The 22,729-nt window shown below is 39.4% G+C and overlaps 1 protein-coding gene across 1 annotated transcript in view; it reads left to right on the forward strand.

Moving 5' to 3' along the window:
• The window catches only part of PTPRA (protein tyrosine phosphatase receptor type A), a 586,312-nt gene that overhangs the window by 274,787 nt on the left and 288,796 nt on the right, over positions 1-22,729 (forward strand). Inside the window, exon 4 of the mRNA XM_053704306.1 lies at positions 13,421-13,789. Coding sequence (XP_053560281.1) covers positions 13,421-13,789 — 369 coding nt within the window. The remainder of the gene's footprint in view (positions 1-13,420; positions 13,790-22,729) is intronic.

The raw sequence follows: 22,729 nt of genomic DNA on the forward strand, positions 1-22,729 counted from the left end.
AAACGACTTTCCAATTTACTTCTATTATCTAATTTGCTTCGTTTTCTTAGTATCCTTAGTTTAAAAGTATAGGCTCAGAAGCAGCAATGCATTACTGAGAGCTTGCTGCCGATTGGTGGCCGCACATATAAATGCTTCTTGTCATTGGTTCACCAGATGTACTCCGATATCTCCCAATAGTGCATAGTTGCACCTTCATCAAAGGATACCAAGCACATCAGATCACATTAGAGAATGGTTTAAAATCACATGATGTATATGAATCGTGAAATAAGCATGTGGGCTTCATGTCCCTTTAAGGATTTACTGTGGGAATGATTGCACAGTTATGTTTCCTGTCACATCTGTGACATCAGATTGTCACCACACCCCAAATCTTGTGATTGAGAAACTAATTTAGTTCAGTGATGGTCAGGACTCGTGACTTAGGTTGTCAGTTGTTGAATTGTATTACAGGTTTCCGTGGCTGCCATGTGGCCTAACCTCAGTCTAGCAAGGTTGTAGTTTTCATTCATAAAATAGCAACATTGTGAGCATCAGCACAAACAGAACACGTTTTGCAAACAATATTCAGAGATTTGTGACTTAATTGCATCAAGATTTTGTTTTGGTTAGGGCAACTGATATACAGATATCCATATATTTTTTTTGTGTTAGTTCTACAGTAATAAAAGGAACAATGAAACTCCACATTTTTCTTTCATGATTAAGGTAGAACATACAATTTTATGCAACCTTCCAATTTACTTCTATTATCAAATGTGCTTCATTCTCTTGGTAACATTTGGCGAAGGAGCAGCAGGGCATTACTGGGAGCTAGCTGAGCCAATGACAAGGCATATATTCGCAGCCACCAATAAGTATCTAGCTCCCAGTAGTGTATTACTGCCTCTATTATCATATTTTCTTTGTTTTCTTGTTTTCCTTTGTTGAAAAGCAGAAAGGTTCAGGAGTGTGTACATTTCTGCAGGACTATATGGCAGCAGTTTGGCAACAGTGTTATACATTAGCAAGAGCACTAGATGGCAGCACTAATTCCTGTCATGTAGTTTTTCAGTCATGTGCACGCTACCTATCTAGATATCTCTTCAACAAAGAATAACATGAGAACAAAGCACATTTGATAAAAAATGAGTCTTTTTTTAGTATTGTTTAAAAAGATAGATAATCCCTTTATTACCCATTACCCATTTCTTTCATGTAATTGGCAAGAGTCCATGAGCTAGTGACGTATGGGATATACAATCCTACCAGGAGGGGCAAAGTTTCCCAAACCTCAAAATGCCTATAAATACAGCCCTCACCACACTCACAAATCAGTTTTACAAACTTTGCCTCCCTATTGAGGTTGTGAAGTAAGTTTTTGCTTTATTTACTTCTGTGATATGCGCTTCTCAGCATTTTGAAGCCCGATTCCTCTCAGAGTACAGTGAATGTCAGAGGGATGTGAAGGGAGTATCACCTATTGAATTCTATGGTTTTCCTCATGGGAAATCTTTTCATAGGTTCTCTGTTATCGGTTGTGGAGATTCATCTCCTACCTCCCTTTTCAGATTGATATACTCTCATATTCCATTACCTCTACTGATAAATGTTTCAGTACTGGTTTGGCTATCTGTATGTGGATGGGTGTCTTTCGGTAAGTATCTTTTTTATTACTTAAGACACCTCAGCTATGGTTTGGCACTTTATGCATTAGTGTAAAGTTCTAAATATATTTATTGTATTGTATTTGCCATGAGTCGGGTTTATGTATATTTCCTTTTGCAGACTATCAGTTTCAAAATTGGGAATAACATATTTGGGAAGTTATTTTTTTCTTACCTGGGGTATAGTCTTTTCTTCAAAATTGATTGTTTTCATAAATTTTCGCAGGCAAAATTAGGCTTGCGAGGCCGCAAAATGCTGATATTTATTGTGTCATTCTTGACGCGAGAAGTTTTTTGGCGCGAAGTTACGTTCGGTGATGCAAATTTGTCTTTTCCGGTGTCTTAGTTGACGTCAGGTTTTCTTGCACAAGGTTGCGTCTGCTTTGACGCGAGTTGCGTCATTTCCGGATGTTGTTGGCACCAAATAATTTAATTATTAAACCCCGCTTCCGAAATGCCTCTTGCCTTTTACTATGCTCAGAGGGCTATGCTGTTTGCATTTTTTTCCCATTACTGAAACTGCCATATAAGGAAATTGATAATTTTGCTTTATATGTTGTTTTTTTTCTCTTACATTTGCAAGATGTCTCAATCTGATCCTGTCTCAGAAACCACTGTTGGATCCCTGCTGCCTGATAACAGTTCTAACAAAGATAAGTGTATCTGTTGTAAGTTAGCGGAGATTATATCTCCAGCAGTAGTATGTAACAGTTGTCATAAGCTTTTACATGCAGAGAATGTATCCATCAGTACTAGTACAATGCCTGTTATTCCTTCAACATCTAATGTACATTATATTCCTGTGAATATAAAAGATTTTATTGCTGATGCGATTCAGAAGGCTTTGTCTGCTATTCCGTCTTCTAATAAACGTAAAAGGTCTTTTAAAACTTTTCATAAAATTGATGAAATTTCAAATGACCGCCAATATACTGAATTATCCTCCTCTGATGAGGATCTATCTGATTCATAAGATCCTACTTCAGATATTGACACTGACAAATCTACTTATCTCTTTAAGATGGAGTATATTTGTTCCTTGTTAAGAGGTGTTGATTACTCTGGATATTGAGGAAACTAGTCCTCTTGATACTAAAACTAGTAAATGTTTAAATTCTGTTTATAAACCTCCTGTAGTTACTCCAGAGGTTTTTCCAGTTCCTGATGCTATTTCTGATATGATTTCAAAGGATTGGAATAGGCCTGGTGGTACTTTTATACCTTCGTCTAGGTTTAAAAAGTTGTATCCTTTGCCAGCAGTTAGATTGGAGCTTTGGAAAAAAATCCCCAAAGTTGATGGGGCTATTTCTACTCTTGCCAAATGTACTACTATTCCTATGGAGGATAGAACTTATTTTATGGACCCTTTAGATAGGAAACTTGAATCTTATCTAAGGAAAGCTTATTTATATTCTGGCTATCTTCTCAGGCCTGCCATTTCTATGGCTGATGTTGCAGCTGCATCAACTTTTTGGTTGGAAAGCTTGGCGCAACAGGAAACAGATCCTGATTTGTCTAGCATTGTTAGTTTGCTTCAACATGCTAATCATTTTATCTGTGATGCTATTTTCGAAATCAAAATTGATGTTAAATATATATCTTTAGCTATTTTAGCTAGAAGAGCTTTGTGGCTCAAGTATTGGAATGCTGACATGGTATCTAAGTCTAGATTATCATCTCTTTCTTTCCAAGGTAACAATTTATTTGGTTCTCAGTTGGATTCAATTATTTCAACTGTCACTGGGGGGAAGGAAGTTTTTTTACCTCAGGATAAAAGATCTAAGGGTAAATCTAAAGCTTCTAATCGTTTTCGTTCTTTTCGACAGAATACGTAACAGAAAGCCAATCCTTCCCCCAAAGAATCTGGTTCCAATTGGAAACCTTCAAGTTGGAATAAATCCAAGCCTTTTAAGAAACCAAAGCCAGCCCCCAAGTCTGCATGATGGTGCTGCCCACATTCCAGCTCAGCTCGTAGGGGGCAGATTAAAATTTTTCCAAAACATTTGGGCAGATTCTCTCCAAAATCATTGGATTCAGAGTATTGTCTCTCAAGGGTATCGAATAGGATTCAGAGAAGATTTTTTCTCTCATGTGTTCCAGCAAATCCAGTGAAGGCTCAGGCTTTTCTGAAGTGTGTTTCAGATCTAGAGCTTTCAGGGGTAATCATACCAGTTCCGTTTCAGGAACAGGGTCTGGGGTTTTATTCAAATCTATTTATTGGCCCAAAGAAAGAAAATTCATTCAGGCCAGTTCTGGATCTGAAAAATTTGAATCGTTTTGTAAGAGTGCCTACTTTCAAAATGGTGACTATAAGGACTATTCTGCCTTTTGTTCAGCAAGGTCATTATATGTCCACGATAGACTTACAGGATGCATATCTTCATATTCTGATTCATCCAGATCACTATCGGTTTCTGAGATTCTCTTTTCTAGACGAGCATTACCAATTTCTCGCTCTTCCATTTCGCTTAGCGACAGCTCCAAGAATTTTTTTCAAAGGTTCTCGGTGCCCTACTTTCTGTAATCAGAGAACAGGGTATTGTGGCGTTTCCTTATTTGGGCGATATCTTGTTACTAGCTCAGTCTTTACATTCTGCCAAATCTCACACGAATCAACTAGTGTTGTTTCTTCAAAGACATGGTTGGAGGATCAATTTACCAAAAAGTTCCTGGATTCCTTTTAGGTTTCCAGATAGATTCAGTGTCCATGACACTGTCTTTAACAAACAAGAGACAAATAAAATTGGTTTCAGTTTTTCGGAAACCTTAAGTCTCAATCATTTCCTTCAGTGGCTATGTGCATGGAAGTTTTAGGTCTCATGACTACAGCATCGGACGCGATCCCCTTTGCACTTTTTCATATGAGACCTCTCCAGCTTTGGATGCTGAAACATTGGTGCAGGGATTATACAAAGATATCACAGTTAATATCCTTAAATCCCAATGTTCGACTCTCTCTGACTTGGTGGTTAGACCACCATCGTATAGTTCAAGGGGCCTCTCTTGTTCGTACAACCTGGACTGTAATCACAACAGATGCAAATCTTTCAGGTTGGGGAGCTGTCTGGGGATCTCTGACAGCACAAGGGGTTTGGAAACCTCAAGAGGCGAGGTTACCAATCAATATTTTAGAACTCTGTGCTATTTTCAGGGCTCTTCAGGTTTGGCCTCTGTTGAAGAGAGAACCATTCATTTGTTTTCAGACAGACAATATCACAACTGTGGCTTATGTCAATCTTTATGGTGGGACTCACAGTCCCCTAGCTAGGAAAGAAGTATCTCGGATACTTTTTTTGGGCGGAATCCAGCTCTTGTCTAATTTCTGCGGTTCGTATCAGACTTTACATCCGAGGGAGTGGTCTCTCCATCCAGATGTGTGTTCTTTGGATATTAAACTACTTTCTTGGAAATTGTTGTTGCTTTTGGCTATCTCTTCGGCTAGAAGAGTTTCCGAATTATCTGCTCTTTCTTGTGAGTCTCCTTTTCTGATATTCCATCAGGATAAGGCAGTTTTGTGGACTTCATTTAAATTTTTGCCTAAAGTTGTGAATTCTAACAACATAAGGAAATTGTTGTTCCCTCTTTGTGTCCTAATCCTAAGAATTCTTTGGAGAGATCCTTACATTCTCTGGATGTTGTAAGAGCTTTGAAATATGTTAAAGCTACTAAAGATTTCAGGAAGACTTCGAGTCTATTTGTTGTCTTTTCTGGTTCTAGGATTGGTCTGAAAGCTTCTGCCGTTTCCTTGGCATCCTGGTTAAAGCTTTTGATTCATCAGGCTTATTTGGAGTCGGGTCGGGCCCCGCCTCAGAGAATCAAAGCTCATTCTACTAGATCAGTTTCCACTTCGGGGGCTTTTAAGAATGAAGCTTCAGTTGATCAGATTTGCAAAGCAGTAACTTGGTTTTCTTTGCATACATTTACTAAATGCTACCGTTTTGATGTATTTGCCTCTTCAGAAGCAGTTTTTGGTAGAAAAGTTCTTCAGGCAGCAGTTTCAGTTTGATAGCTCTGCTTATGTGTTAAGTTTTTTCTTTTCAATTATGAGAAAAACTTATTTTTTTGGATGTGGATTTAATTTTTTCAGCAGAAAATGGCTGTTTTTATTTTATCCCTCCCTCTCTAGTGATTCTTCTGTGGAGTTCCACATCTTGGGTATTTCTATCCCATATGTCACTAGCTCATGGATTCTTATATGAAAGAAAACATAATTTATGTAAGAACTTACCTGATAAATTCATTTCTTTCATATTGGCAAGAGTCTATGAGACCCACCCTTTTTATGGTGGTTGTGTTTTTTTGTATGAAGCACAATTATATTTCCAGTTCGTTGTTGATGCTTTGTACTCATTTTTATTACCCCACTACTTGGCTATTCGTTAAACTGAATTGTGGGTGTGGTGAGGGGTGTATTTATAGGCATTTTGATCCTGGTAGGATTGTATATCCCATACGTCACTAGCTCATGGATTCTTGCCAATATGAAAGAAATTAATTTATCAAGGAAGTTCTGACATAAATTATGTTTTTGAATAACCAGTACTGTTTTATTAATATAATATAATTAATATAATTTTACCTCTGATTACCTTGTATCTAAGCTTCTGCTGACTAATTGCCTCCTTATCTTAGATCTTTTGACAGACTTAAATTTCAGGCAATTAGTGCTGACTCTTAAATATCTCCACGTGCATGTGCACAATGTTATTTATATGAAACACATGAACTAACGTCCTCTAGCTGTGAAAAATTGTCAAATGCATTCGTATAAAGAGGTGGCCTTCAAGGGCTTAGAAATTAGCATATGAGCCTACATAGGTTTAGCTTTCAGCTAAGAATAGCAAGAGAACATAGTCAATTTTATTATAAAAGTAAATTAGAAAGTTGTTTAAAATGACATGCCCTATTTGAATATTATAAACTTAAATAATATTTTATTTAAGTTTAATTTGGACTTTACTATCCCTTTAAGCATTCAGTAGGTTAAAGAAAATAGATTTTATGGCTTACCAAACCATGTCATTATTATATATGCAGGCACCTGGAAGCCACTGACATTTTAAAATTAGGGCTGGTCGGCCTGAATTACAGTCCCAAGACATCCATGGTTGCCCATGTTTCTCCAGCCATCCACCAACAGCTACTTCTAGAAGTAAGAGTGGTGAGGCTGGAGTTTTATAAGAATTTGTCAATTTGCAGAAGCACTAGGTGGCAGCGCTATTTACTGTAGTGCTTCAGGCGCCTACTTACGCTTAGGAGCCGGACCATTTCTGGAGCAATATATGGCAGCAGTTATGCACGAATGGATATGTAACCCAAATTTTTTTGATTCAGATAGAGCATACAATTTTTAAATTCAATTTAAATTTTCAATTTACTTTTATTATCAAATTTGCTTCGTTCCCATGATATTCTGTGTTAATGAGATACCTAGGTAGACATCTGGGGTACTAAATGGCAGGAAATAGTGCTGCCCTCTAGAGCTCTTGCAAATGGATAACATACTTGCATAACTGCTTGTTACGATTAAGCTTTTACACTCCACTCGTTATAAATGGGGAGGGGTGTAGGCATGATGGGGTTAATAGCACTAAGCCTCTGGTTCCCTAAAACCTTTAACTCTACAAGGATTTTAAAGGGACACCAAATTAACCCCCAAATCCTGTCCACACCACCCAGTTTAACAAATCGCTGCCACCACCAAGAATTCTTAATAAAGGGTATCTTGGAAACCCCAATTAGGTAACGTACCTTTAACCTTGTCTCTTCAGAGTGTGAATTCAGATGTTAGAGCCCAAATACAGAATTATATTTTCTATGTGTTTAATTACAAAAATACCAATACAGGTTACACAGTGACAAATTCTAAAAACATTCAAAATAACATATATGCAAAGTTACAATTCTTTAAATTGAATTGGGACATAAAAATAATGCACAATATCTAAGCCTATTACCAAGTTCTTGAGATGTTGAGAACCTGCGTCTATGATGTTGCTCTTTCTGGTCTCACACAAGTTCTGAGTAGAGTTTCTCTGTATTACAATTAAAAACTCTGCTTTCTTCTTTGTCTTGTCGAGTCCCCCACCCTTGTTATAATTTACGATCATCCAACCATACATAGCCAGCCTTAACTCACAGTATCACGAATTACCATCCACCAGAAGAGGAGGGGGTCTTGAGACCACAGCATTCCTGAACAGAGATGTTACACAAAGAAAGAGCAGTCCACAATACCACCTCTACTGGGTGGCTAATCCAGGTATCAACTACTCATGAGTGTATCATGACACTGCTGACATATATTGCTCCAGAAATAGTCCGGCTCCTAAGCCTATGTCCCTGCTTTTCAACAAAAGTTGATACGTAAGTAGGAGTCTGGAGAACTACATGGCAGGAAAAAGTGCTGCCACCTAGTGCTTTTGCAAATGGATAACATTCTTGCAAAACTGCTACCATATAGTGCTCCAGACACGTGCACACTCCTGAGCTTTATATTCCTCTTTTCATCAAAATATACCAAGAGAACAAAGAAAAATTATAATAAAAGTAAATAAGAAAGTTGGTTATATTCTCCTGCTCTATGTGAATCATGAAAGAACATTTTTGGGTTTCGTATCCCTTTAATGAAAAAAATAAAATAAAAATAATAATAAAAATAACACAAAATAAAAAATATTGTGCAGTTTGCAGCAAGGCATTTAATTTATTGATCCGGAAGCCATTTTGAGATTTTTGTTTTTATAGATAAATTGTAATGAAATACAAAACAAAATCTTGCTATCTGTATTTGCGGCTCTTCTTATGAATAATACAACACAAGCCAAGCTGACACACCATGCTTTCACGTGGCAATTGTAACCCATTGCAATCTAGGCCGCTGTGATATTTATAAAATATCCACTTAAGAATGCGTGTAGTACAGTGTGGGAGTTAGCGTAATTGGGCCGATTCTGATTGTTGCGATCTGTAGAATAAGCATTAAGAAATGTAAATGTAACTATTGATTTAATTAAGCAACATATATCAGAGATTCCTAGAAGTTGCCTGCAGATAAATGCTTCAATTAGCAGCAGCAGTCTTAAGCAAACGGTTAATTGTGACTCCCAGTGTACGAGTTTATTGGGCATTAGCTGTGAAGTGATGCATTAGAGGCATTTTACGTACAAAGTGTTCCATTTATCAGTTTCTCAATGAAAAGACAAAGTGCTGTGTGTGCTGCAAAAGAGAAAATGACTTTGTGTGGACAGCTGTTTGACACTGGGATTGGTCCTAAACCGAAAAATGCCCCAGATCTTTGGACATACTTTATATTTCCTTAAAGGGACATTTAACACCTTTTGATTATTTATTTTGTCCCCTTTTCCTCTAATTTAACTCTGGACATTGTAGCTTTACCAGTTCCTGCTAGAAGTGTAGACTTCAAACATAAATCATTATTTTTATTCTTCATGGTTTAGAGCACCCCCCTCCCCCCCAAAAAACGAAAAATAAATTACTTAGTTCTCTTGGTATCCTTCATTGATACACATATCTAGGTAGGCTTAGGTGCAGAAATTCTATACTAGGAGGTAACTGCTAATTGGTAGCTACACACACATGCCTCTTGTGATTGGCTCACTAGATGTGCTCAGCTAGCTCCCAGAAATGCATTTCTGTTCTGGAGCTCACTTTTAACTTTGTGTTTACCCCCTTTGCTAGCAATAGTGCAATAAAAATGCAGGTTAGAGCACATCTCTTTAAGCACCGCATTGCAAAAGGTCTCCATATTTTCAAATTATTTAAACATTATTTTGTTGGGAAATAGTACATTATTTCATTGCCTGGGACATAACCTTGAAAATTCCTGTGCGATATCTTTGCCCATTGTTTTTTTCAAGGAATTGTGCATTAATAAAGTGCTCTAAAACATGAGTATTTTCTTTTTATACTTTTATCTCCTTTCCATGGAAATGTTTTTGTTGTGTTGGCAAATGTATTTGTCTCTCGTCTACTGTCTCTCTTCTCTCTCATTTTATTATTCTCTTGTTTCTCCCCTCTCGTGTCCTTTCTTTCTCTTGTCTCTCCCCTCTCTTATCTCTCTTTCTCTTGTCTCCTCTCTTGTCTCTCTTCTTTCTCTTGTCTCTCTTCTTTCTCTTGTCTCTCTTCTTTCTCTTGTCTCTCTTCTTTCTCTTGTCTCTCTTCTTTCTCTTGTCTCTCTTCTTTCTCTTGTCTCTCTTCTTTCTCTTGTCTCTCTTCTTTCTCTTGTCTCTCTTCTTTCTCTTGTCTCTCTTCTTTCTCTTGTCTCTCTTCTTTCTCTTGTCTCTCTTCTTTCTCTTGTCTCTCTTCTTTCTCTTGTCTCTCTTCTTTCTCTTGTCTCTCTTCTTTCTCTTGTCTCTCTTCTTTCTCTTGTCTCTCTTCTTTCTCTTGTCTCTCTTCTTTCTCTTGTCTCTCTTCTTTCTCTTGTCTCTTGTCTCTCTAGTCTCTCTAGTCTCTCATCTCTTTTGTCTCTCTCGTCTCTTGTCTCTTTCGTCTCTTGTCTCTTTCGTCTCTTGTCTCTCTTCTTTCTCTTGTCTCTCTTCTTTCTCTTGTCTCTTGTCTCTCTAGTCTCTCATCTCTTTTGTCTCTCTCGTCTCTTGTCTCTTTCGTCTCTTGTCTCTAGTCTCTCATCTCTTTTCTCTCCTTTTGTCTCTCTCTCCTCTTGTCTCTCTCTTCTTTCTCTTGTCTCTCTCCTTTCTCTTGTCTCTCTCCTTTCTCTTGTCTCATCTTTTGTCTTTCGTCTCTTGTCTCTCTTCTTTCTCTTCTCTCTAGTCTCTCATCTCTTTTCTCTCCTTTTGTCTCTCTCTCCTCTTGTCTCTCTCTTCTTTCTCTTGTCTCTCTCCTTTCTCTTGTCTCTCTCCTTTCTCTTGTCTCTCTCTCTTCTCTTGTCTCTCTCTTCTTTCTCTTGTCTCTCTCGTCTCTCTCTTCTTTTGTCTCTTTTGTCTCTCTCCTTTTGTCTCTCTCCTTTTGTCTCTCTCCTTTTGTCTCTCTCCTTTTGTCTCTCTCCTTTTGTCTCTCTCCTTTTGTCTCTCTCCTTTTGTCTCTCTCCTTTTGTCTCTCTCCTTTTGTCTCTCTCCTTTTGTCTCTCTCCTTTTGTCACTCTCCTTTTGTCTCTCTCCTTTTGTCTCTCTCCTTTCTCTCTCCTTTCTCTTGTCTCTCTCTCCTTTCTCTTGTCTCTCTCTCCTTTCTCTTGTCTCTCTTCTTTCTCTTGTGTCTCTCGTCTCTTGTTTTTCTCTTGTCTCATCTCTTTTGTCTCTCTTCTGTCTCTTTCGTCTCTTGTCTCTCTTCTTTCTCTTCTCTCTAGTCTCTCATCTCTTTTCTCTCCTTTTGTCTCTCTCTCCTCTTGTCTCTCTCTTCTTTCTCTTGTCTCTCTCCTTTCTCTTGTCTCTCTCCTTTCTCTTGTCTCTCTCTCCTTTCTCTTGTCTCTCTCCTTTCTCTTGTCTCTCTCTTCTTTCTCTTGTCTCTCTCTTCTTTCTCTTGTCTCTCTCTTCTTTCTCTTGTCTCTCTCTTCTTTCTCTTGTCTCTCTCTTCTTTCTCTTGTCTCTCTCTTCTTTCTCTTGTCTCTCTCTTCTTTCTCTTGTCTCTCTTCTTTCTCTTGTCTCTCTCTTCTTTCTCCTGTCTCTCTCTTCTTTCTCCTGTCTCTCTTCTTTCTCTTGTCTCTCTTCTTTGTCTCGTCTCTCTTCTTTGTCTCGTCTCTCTTTTTTGTCTCGTCTCTCTTTTTTGTCTCGTCTCTCTTTTTTGTCTCGTCTCTCTTCTTTGTCTCGTCTCTCTTTTTTGTCTCGTCTCTCTTCTTTGTCTCGTCTCTCTTCTTTGTCTCGTCTCTCTTTTTTGTCTCGTCTCTCTTTTTTGTCTCGTCTCTCTTTTTTGTCTCGTCTCTCTTTTTTGTCTCGTCTCTCTTTTTTGTCTCGTCTCTCTTTTTTGTCTCGTCTCTCTTTTTTGTCTCGTCTCTCTTCTTTGTCTCGTCTCTCTTCTTTGTCTCGTCTCTCTTCTTTGTCTCGTCTCTCTTCTTTGTCTCGTCTCTCTTCTTTGTCTTGTCTCTCTTCTTTGTCTCGTCTCTCTTCTTTGTCTCGTCTCTCTTCTTTGTCTCGTCTCTCTTCTTTGTCTCGTCTCTCTTCTTTGTCTCGTCTCTCTTCTTTGTCTCGTCTCTCTTCTTTGTCTCGTCTCTCTTCTTTGTCTCGTCTCTCTTCTTTGTCTCGTCTCTCTTCTTTGTCTCGTCTCTCTTCTTTGTCTCGTCTCTCTTCTTTGTCTCGTCTCTCTTCTTTGTCTCGTCTCTCTTCTTTGTCTCGTCTCTCTTCTTTGTCTCGTCTCTCTTCTTTGTCTCGTCTCTCTTCTTTGTCTCGTCTCTCTTCTTTGTCTCGTCTCTCTTCTTTGTCTCGTCTCTCTTCTTTGTCTCGTCTCTCTTCTTTGTCTCGTCTCTCTTCTTTGTCTCGTCTCTCTTCTTTGTCTCGTCTCTCTTCTTTGTCTCGTCTCTCTTCTTTGTCTCGTCTCTCTTCTTTGTCTCGTCTCTCTTCTTTGTCTCGTCTCTCTTCTTTGTCTCGTCTCTCTTCTTTGTCTCGTCTCTCTTCTTTGTCTCGTCTCTCTTCTTTGTCTCGTCTCTCTTCTTTGTCTCGTCTCTCTTCTTTGTCTCGTCTCTCTTCTTTGTCTCGTCTCTCTTCTTTGTCTCGTCTCTCTTCTTTGTCTCGTCTCTCTTCTTTGTCTCGTCTCTCTTCTTTGTCTCGTCTCTCTTCTTTGTCTCGTCTCTCTTTTTTGTCTCGTCTCTCTTTTTTGTCTCGTCTCTCTTTTTTGTCTCGTCTCTCTTTTTTGTCTCGTCTCTCTTTTTTGTCTCGTCTCTCTTTTTTGTCTCGTCTCTCTTTTTTGTCTCGTCTCTCTTTTTTGTCTCGTCTCTCTTTTTTGTCTCGTCTCTCTTTTTTGTCTCGTCTCTCTTTTTTGTCTCGTCTCTCTTTTTTGTCTCGTCTCTCTTTTTTGTCTCGTCTCTCTTTTTTGTCTCGTCTCTCTTTTTTGTCTCGTCTCTCTTTTTTGTCTCGTCTCTCTTTTTTGTCTCGTCTCTCTTTTTTGTCTCGTCTCTCTTTTTTGTCTCGTCTCTCTTTTTTGTCTCGTCTCTCTTTTTTGTCTCGTCTCTCTTCTTTGTCTCGTCTCTCTTCCCTTCTCTATCTACCTCCTCTTCATTTCACAAAGTTAGACACAGTCTAGTCAAAATTAAACTTTCATGATTCAGATAGGGCATGTAATTTTAAACAACTTTCCAGTTTAATGTCATCATCAAATTTCCTTTGTTCTCTTGGTATTCTTAGTTTAAAGCAAAACTTAGGTAGGCTCATAAGCTAATTTCTAAGCCATTGAAGAGACCGCCTCTTATCTGAATGTATATGACAGTTTTTCACAGCTAGAGGGCATAAGTTCACGTGTGCCATAAAGATAACATTATGCTCACACCCGTGGAGTTACTTATGAGAGGGCATTGATTGGCTAAATTGCAAGTCTGTCAAAAGAAGTGAAATAAGGGGGCAGTCTGCAGAGGCTTAGATACAAGGTAATCAGAGGTAAAAATAATATTAATATAACCATGTTGGATATTCAAAACTGGGGAATGGGTAATAAAGGGATTATCTATCTTTCTAAACAATACAAATTCTGGTGTAGACTGTCCCTTTTAGCTATTTTAAAACAAAATTATTCCATTTGAAATCTAGAAACTGTTGAAGCTGTCAATTGTATGACTTAATACTAATATCTGGCATTGTATCTGTTTTCAGTCGCCCCTACAACCGGAGTCCATATTACACCCACGCCAACACATCAGATACCTGATATAGAAGTAAGCAATGAGACCAGCTCGGAGGATGTTAATTCAACCTCATCTACACCTTTCACAACCACAGCAGCGGTGATCATTGCACCTACAACCAATGTAACCATCATGGATTCCACATTCATGCCCAATGGCTCTGAGTTCAGTAACATCACAGATTTTATGAACATGACTTCATCTCCAACAACTGTTGAGGTCACCACTGCTGCCAGCTCCCCAACTGTGCCCATCGTCGAGGAGGTGACTACAGTCGGAGATGTCCCTGGGATTCCTTCAACAACGCCCTCAGCAACTGACAGCTTCACTGCTACAGGTATGATACCTAAGGCTGTAACTTTACTGTAATTAGAGTTTTTGACGATCAATAAATAAGTGTTTCCTGGCATATAGTTGCCTAGTAGAGTTTTCAGATTATGGTACACAGATGCTTAGAGCACTGGCTGCTTGGTGGGGTGGTTGTATATTAGTTTAGAGGTGCCCAGGGTGGTTGGTGACTGTTCTCTCTTTTACGGTAATAATAATTAGTGTCCAACCTAAAATGTGTAACTGTGCGTCTAGTTTTGGGTATATATACTTGTAGGTATAGTAGAATTTATTAATTCATGGTTCTAAATATTGATCTTTTCTGTGTGATATCTGGGCATGTCCCTGCTTTAAATGGTATTAAACATATGAGATTAGAATACATTTTTACTACATATAATTAAAGATTTTATATTGTGATTTCAAAGTATTTTGTTATGTGTAATAAAAAACTTTTCTTTTACAAAGATATGACTAGTCCACGGATTTCATCCTTACTTGTGGGATATTAACCTCCTGCTAACAGGAAGTGGCAAAGAGCACCACAGCAGAGCTGTATATATAGCCCCTCCCCTTCCCCTCCACCCCCAGTCATTCTCTTTGCCTGTGTTATACTAGGAAGACATGGTAAAGTGAGGTGTTAGTTTTAGTTTCTTCAGTCAAGAAGGTTTTCATTTTAAATGGTACCGGTGCGTACTATTTTCCTCAGGGGGATATGGAAGAAAATTTCTGCCCTGAGGTTTGATGATCTTAGCATTTGTAACTAAGATCCACACTGGTTCTCTCACAAGACTTCTGAAGGTAACCATGAGACATCTTCAGTGTGGAGACCGGTTTCATGCTACAAGCAGCATTAAGGTATGGGAATGGGGTAAGCAGTAAAACCTATTTTACTGCTTACCCATACCTTAATGCTACAAGCAGCATTAAGGTATGGGAATGGGGTAAGCAGTAAAACCTATTTTAATAAGAGGGGTGTTACTGGAGTCCCTATTTTATATTTATCATTAGTTGATATTTGGGCATCATGTGACATGGGAGACAATATAAAAAAACAATGTTTTATGTTTTTTATTTTTGGCATTTAAAACTTATTGGTTTTATGCTTGAGGGTTATATTGTGTGTGTATTTTTACTTTAGTGCAAAACTGCATTTCCATGCGGTGTTGTTTGGGCCTACACTGATTTTTTACCTTAAGGGGCGGAACCTATTTTGGCGCAATTTCTTCAGGCTTAGCAGCAGCAAACAGTAACTCGGTGGCTCCTGCACTGTGTAGCTGGTCTGAAGGGTTGGAAACTTGATTTGAATTACCCTGGGGGCAGGTAGGCGCCACAGCAGAGCTGTGGCGAGGTGCAGAGTGTATTTTTATCTATCTTTTGACTACATGTTGATATAAGTACTTCTAAAGCCGTATTTCTGCCCTTGCTTCTGGGTGCAGTCATTTTTGGATTAACCAACAATATTAAGTTAAATTTGGGAATAATTTAACGTTTTTTTGTGCATTTTGGAAAAATTGCTCACTTTTTCTTTTCTTAAAGGCACAGTACACGTTTTTTCTAATGTTTATTTTATGCTATAAATAAGTGTTTAAACGACTTTTGTGGTATTACTAGTCTGTTCAACATGTCTGACATTGAGGTTTCTCATTGTTCTATGTGTTTAGAAGCTATTGTGCAACCCCCTCTAACACTGTGTAACTTTTGTACTGAAAGGGCTTTACAATGTAAAAAGCATATTTAAAATAAAGTGTGCCTATGGATGATTCTCAGTCTGAAGAGAATCGGGTTATGCCATCCAATTTTGCCCAAGTGTCACAACCTTTTATGCCCACACAAGCGACGCCTAGTACTTCTAGTGCGTCTTATTCCTTTACTCTGCAGGAGATGGCTGCAGTTATGTCAACTACCCTTACAGAGGTATTGTCTAAATTACCAGTGTTGCAGGGTAAACGCAGTAGGTCAAGTATTAATGTAAATACTGAATCCTCTGATACTTTATTAGCTATTTCCGATGTTCCCTCACAGTGCTCTGAGTTGGGGGTCAGGGAATTTCTGTCTGAGGGTGAAATTTCTGATTCAGTTAAAGGGACAGTTTACTCAAAAAATTTCTCCCCTTTAATTTGTTCCCAATGATCCACTTTACCTGCTGGAGTGTATTAAATTGTTTACAAGTAGCTCCTTTACCCTTATATTGGCATTTGAAATTGTTGATTTAGCATGTGGTATCCCCACCTATTCTGAAAGTTTGTGGCCGCGCGTACCAGCTATAGATAAGCTTTGTAAACACAGCCAGCAGAAGAAATTACACTCCCAGTGCGATATAGCAGAGATAAGGTAATAAAATGTTGATTTTCCATTGTAAAAAAAGCAATTGTAAACACATTAAGGGAAAAACCATTTTACAGTATACTGTCCCTTTAATGTTTTGTCTCAAATTCGGATGCTATGTCCTTTAAATTTAAGCTTGAACACCTCCGCCTGTTGCTTAGGGAGGTTTTAGCGACTCTGGATGATTGTGATCGTATTGTGATTCCTCCAGAGAAATTGTGTAAAATATATAAATATTTGGAAGTTCCTACTTAGACTGATGTTTTTCCGGTTCCTAAGAGAATTTCGGAAATTATTAGTAAGGAATGGGATAGACCAGGTATACCGTTTTCTCCCTCTCCTAATTTTAAGAAAATGTTTCCTATATCAGATACCATTCGGGACTCATGGCAAACGGTCCCTAAGGTAGAGGGAGCTATATCTTCCCTAGCTAAGCGTACTACTATACCCATTGAGGATAGTTGTGCTTTCAAGGATCCTATGGATAAGAAATTAGAGGGTCTACTAAAGAAATTATTTGTTAATCAGGGATTTCTTTTACAACCTACGGCTTGCATTGTTCCAGTAACTACTGCAGCAGCTTTTTGGTTTGAGGTTCTAGAAGAGTCTCTTAAAGTTGAGACTCCATTAGATGACATTCTAGATAGAATTAAGGCTCTTAAGCTAGCTAATTCTTTTATTACTGATGCCGCTTTTCAAATTGCTAAATTAAAAACAGAGGTGGAAAGATTTTTCAAATATTAATATTGAGTATTTTAATAAAATTGTGATTTTTTTTTTTTTGGGAAACCGCTAAAGCGTTACTTCGGGGTGAAATAAAGGTTTATATGAGTATTCTGAATAATAAAAAAAAAAACATCCAGCAGAAACCCAATATACTAACCAAGTGAGAAATGCCTATAGAAAATATCTGACTGAACAATCAAGTTCTAACTGGAATACATATGTTGAAACTACAAAAAAATGAGAAATCTTTTTTTAAAAACAAAAGTCATTAGAACAGGAAGCAAAAATCAATATCCATTTCCAGGGGGTTTCATGACTGTTCTGAGAAGCACCTTGATAGACTAAAAAAAAAAAAAGAAAAATAGAAAAAAAAAAATTATATTTCAGCTATTCAAATAGGTGATAATAGATACATTGATACCAAACAGATTAGCAAAGTTTTTTTTTATTTTTATCAATCATTGTATTCTGATATAGTCAGCAACCCTGATAGCCAGAAGAATTTCTGGCGGAGTATACAGACACCTCAGATTTCGGAGGAAGATTGTTTAACCCTAAATACTCCAATTACGGAGGAAGAAATTTGTACAGCAGTAGATTATCTTAAACTCAATAAAGTGTTAGGGCCGGATAGTATCCCGGCAGAATTCTACAAGATATTAATACAAGAGTTAAAGATCCCACTACTGTATGTAAACTATTTTTTCTTCTGTTATGTGTGATCAGTCAACGGGTCATCATTACTTCTGGGATATAACTCCTCCCCAACAGGAAATGCAAGAGGATTCACCCAGCAGAGCTGCATATAGCTCCTCCCCTCTACGTCACTCCCAGTCATTCTCTTGCACCCAACGACTAGATAGGATGTGTGAGAGGACTATGGTGATTATACTTAGTTTTTATAACTTCAATCAAAAGTTTGTTATTTTACAATAGCACCGGAGCGTGTTATTGCCTCTCTGGCAGAGTTTGAAGAAGAATCTACCAGAGTTTTTACTATGATTTTAACCGGAGTAGTTAAGATCATATTGCTGTTTCTCGGCCATCTGAGGGAGGTAAAAGCTTCAGATCAGGGGACAGCGGGCAGATGAATCTGCATTGAGGTATGTAGCAGTTTTTATTTTCTGAATGGAATTGATGAGAAAATCCTGCCATACCGTTATAATGACATGTATGTATACTCTACACTTCAGTATTCTGGGGATGGTATTTCACTGGAATTACTCTGTTAAAAGTACATTAAACCTTTGAATAGGTATTTATTATGTTAAACGTTTTTGCTGGAATGTAGAATCGTTTGCATTTTCTGAGGTACTGAGTGAATAAATGTTTGGGCATTATTTTTCCACTTGGCAGTTGCTTGTTTTAAATTGTGACAGTTTCGTTTCTCTCTCACTGCTGTGTGTGAGGGGGAGGGGCCGTTTTTTGGCGCTCTTTGCTACGCATCAAAAATTTCCAGTCAGTTACTCTTGTATTTCCTGCATGATCCAGTTCATCTCTAACAGAACTCAGGGGTCTTCAAACTTCTTTGGAGGGAGGTAGATTCTCTCAGCAGAGCTGTGAGACTTATATATTGACTGTGATTAAAAAACGTTGCTCTGTAATTTTTATGTTTCAAATTTAATTATTGTTACTTTACTAAGGGGAACAAACCTTTGCTAAAAGTTGTGTTATTTTTAAGGATTGATGCTATAACTGTTTTTCAGTTCATTATTTCAACTGTCATTTAATCGTTTAGTGCTTCTTTGAGGCACAGTACGTTTTTGTTAAATAAGATTGTAACCAAGTTGCAAGTTTATTGCTAGTGTGTTAAACATGTCTGATTCAGAGGAAGATACCTGTGTCATTTGTTCCAATGCCAAGGTGGAGCCCAATAGAAATTTATGTACTAACTGTATTGATGCTACTTTAAATAAAAGCCAATCTGTACAAATTGAACAAATTTCACCAAACAGCGAGGGGAGAGTTATGCCGACTAACTCGCCTCACGTGTCAGTACCTGCATCTCCCGCCCGGGAGGTGCGTGATATTGTGGCGCCTAGTACATCTGGGCGGCCATTACAGATAACATTACAAGATATGGCTACTGTTATGACTGAAGTTTTGGCTAAATTACCAGAACTAAGAGGCAAGCGTGATCACTCTGGGGTGAGAACAGAGTGCGCTGATAATACTAGGGCCATGTCTGATACTGCGTCACAGCTTGCAGAGCATGAGGACGGAGAGCTTCATTCTGTGGGTGACGGTTCTGATCCAAACAGATTGGATTCAGATATTTCAAATTTTAAATTTAAATTGGAGAACCTCCGTGTATTACTAGGGGAGGTTTTAGCGGCTCTTAATGATTGTAACACTGTTGCAATACCAGAGAAATTGTGTAGGTTGGATAAATACTTTGCGGTACCGGCGAGTACTGACGTTTTTCCTATACCTAAGAGACTAACTGAAATTGTTACTAAGGAGTGGGATAGACCCGGTGTGCCGTTCTCACCCCCTCCAATATTTAGAAAGATGTTTCCAATAGACGCCACCACACGGGACTTATGGCAAACGGTCCCTAAGGTGGAGGGAGCAGTTTCTACTTTAGCTAAGCGTACCACTATCCCGGTGGAGGATAGCTGTGCTTTTTCAGATCCAATGGATAAAAAATTAGAGGGTTACCTTAAGAAAATGTTTGTTCAACAAGGTTTTATATTGCAACCCCTTGCATGCATCGCGCCGATTACGGCTGCGGCAGCATTTTGGATTGAGTCTCTGGAAGAGAACCTTAGTTCAGCTACGCTGGACGACATTACGGACAGGCTTAGAGTCCTTAAACTAGCTAATTCATTCATTTCGGAGGCCGTAGTACATTTAACCAAACTTACGGCTAAGAACTCAGGATTCGCCATTCAGGCACGTAGGGCGCTGTGGCTAAAATCCTGGTCAGCTGATGTAACTTCTAAGTCCAAATTACTTAATATACCTTTCAAGGGGCAAACTTTATTTGGGCCCGGTTTGAAAGAAATTATCGCTGACATTACAGGAGGTAAGGGCCACGCCCTGCCTCAAGACAAAGCCAAGGCTAAGGCTAGACAGTCTAATTTTCGTCCCTTTCGGAATTTCAAAGCAGGAGCAACACCAACTTCCACTGCACCAAAACAGGAAGGAGCTGTTGCTCGTTACAGACAAGGCTGGAAACCTAACCAGTCCTGGAACAAGGGCAAGCAGACCAGGAAACCTGCTGCTGCCCCAAAGACAGCATGAACCGAGGGCCCCCGATCCGGGACCGGATCTAGTGGGGGGCAGACTCTCTCTCTTCGCCCAGGCTTGGGCAAGAGATATTCAGGATCCCTGGGCGCTAGAGATCATATCTCAGGGATACCTCCTAGACTTCAAATTCTCTCCCCCAAGAGGGAGATTTCATCTGTCAAGGTTGTCAACAAACCAGATAAAGAAAGAAGCGTTTCTACGCTGTGTACAAGATCTGTTATTAATGGGAGTGATCCATCCGGTTCCGCGGTCGGAACAAGGACAAGGGTTTTACTCAAACCTGTTTGTGGTTCCCAAAAAAGAGGGAACTTTCAGGCCAATCTTGGATTTAAAGATCCTAAACAAATTCCTAAGAGTTCCATCGTTCAAAATGGAAACTATTCGGACAATCTTACCCATGATCCAAAAGGGTCAGTACATGACCACAGTGGACTTAAAGGATGCTTACCTTCACATACCGATTCACAAAGATCATTACCGGTATCTAAGGTTTGCCTTCTTAGACAGGCATTACCAGTTTGTAGCTCTTCCATTCGGATTGGCTACGGCTCCAAGAATCTTCACAAAGGTTCTGGGTGCCCTTCTGGCGGTACTAAGACCGCGAGGAATTTCGGTAGCTCCGTACCTAGACGACATTCTGATACAAGCTTCAAGCTTTCAAACTGCCAAGTCTCATACAGAGTTAGTTCTGGCATTTCTAAGGTCGCATGGATGGAAAGTGAACGAAAAGAAAAGTTCTCTCTTTCCTCTCACAAGAGTTCCATTCTTGGGGACTCTTATAGATTCTGTAGAAATGAAGATTTATCTGACAGAAGACAGATTAACAAAGCTTCTAAATGCATGCCGTGTCCTTCATTCCATTCAACTCCCGTCAGTAGCTCAATGCATGGAGGTGATCGGCTTAATGGTAGCAGCAATGGACATAGTACCCTTTGCACGTCTACATCTCAGACCGCTGCAATTGTGCATGCTGAGTCAGTGGAATGGGGATTACTCAGACTTGTCCCCTACTCTGAATCTGGATCAAGAGACCAGAAACTCTCTTCTATGGTGGCTTTCTCGGCCACATCTGTCCAGGGGGATGCCATTCAGCAGGCCGGACTGGACAATTGTAACAACAGACGCCAGCCTACTAGGTTGGGGCGCTGTCTGGAATTCTCTGAAGGCTCAGGGACAATGGAATCAGGAGGAAAGTCTCCTGCCAATAAACATTCTGGAATTGAGAGCAGTTCTCAATGCCCTTCTGGCTTGGCCCCAGTTAAAAACTCGGGGGTTCATCAGGTTTCAGTCGGACAACATCACGACTGTAGCTTACATCAACCATCAAGGAGGGACAAGAAGCTCCCTAGCAATGATGGAAGTATCAAACATAATTCGCTGGGCAGAGTCTCACTCTTGCCACCTGTCAGCAATCCACATCCCGGGAGTGGAGAACTGGGAGGCGGATTTCTTGAGTCGCCAGACTTTTCATCCGGGGGAGTGGGAACTTCATCCGGAGGTCTTTGCCCAAATACTTCGACGTTGGGGCAAACCAGAGATAGATCTCATGGCGTCTCGCCAGAACGCCAAACTTCCTCGCTACGGGTCCAGATCCAGGGATCCGGGAGCGGTTCTGATAGATGCTTTGACAGCACCTTGGAACTTCGGGATGGCTTATGTGTTTCCACCCTTCCCGCTGCTTCCTCGATTGATTGCCAAAATCAAACAGGAGAGAGCATCAGTGATTCTAATAGCGCCTGCATGGCCACGCAGGACTTGGTATGCAGATCTAGTGGACATGTCATCCTGTCCGCCTTGGTCTCTACCTCTAAGACAGGACCTTCTGATACAGGGTCCATTCAAACATCAAAATCTAACTTCTCTGAAGCTGACTGCTTGGAAATTGAACGCTTGATTTTATCAAAACGTGGTTTTTCTGAGTCGGGTATTGATACCCTGATACAGGCTAGGAAGCCTGTTACCAGAAGGATTTACCACAAGATATGGCGTAAATACCTATACTGGTGCGAATCCAAAGGTTACTCCTGGAGTAAGGTTAGGATTCCTAGGATATTGTCCTTTCTACAAGAAGGTTTAGAAAAGGGTTTATCGGCTAGCTCATTAAAGGGACAGATCTCAGCTCTGTCCATCTTGTTACACAGGCGTCTGTCAGAAAATCCAGACGTCCAGGCCTTTTGTCAGGCTTTAGCTAGGATCAAGCCTGTGTTTAAAACTGTTGCTCCGCCATGGAGTTTAAACCTTGTTCTTAACGTTCTACAAGGAGTTCCGTTTGAACCCCTTCATTCCATTGATATAAAGTTGTTATCTTGGAAAGTGTTATTTTTAATGGCTATTTCTTCGGCTCGGAGAGTCTCTGAGTTATCAGCTTTACATTGTGATTCTCCTTATTTGATTTTTCATTCAGATAAGGTAGTTCTGCGTACAAAACCTGGGTTCTTACCTAAGGTAGTCACTAACAGGAACATCAATCAAGAGATCGTGGTGCCTTCCCTGTGCCCGAATCCTTCTTCAAAGAAGGAACGTCTTCTACACAATCTGGATGTAGTTCGTGCCCTCAAGTTCTACTTGCAGGCAACTAAGGATTTTCGACAAACGTCTTCCCTGTTTGTCGTGTACTCTGGTCAGAGGAGAGGTCATAAGGCTT

Source organism: Bombina bombina, chromosome 2 (genome assembly GCF_027579735.1).
Source record: "Bombina bombina isolate aBomBom1 chromosome 2, aBomBom1.pri, whole genome shotgun sequence".
NCBI classification, from domain to species: Eukaryota; Metazoa; Chordata; class Amphibia; order Anura; family Bombinatoridae; genus Bombina; species Bombina bombina.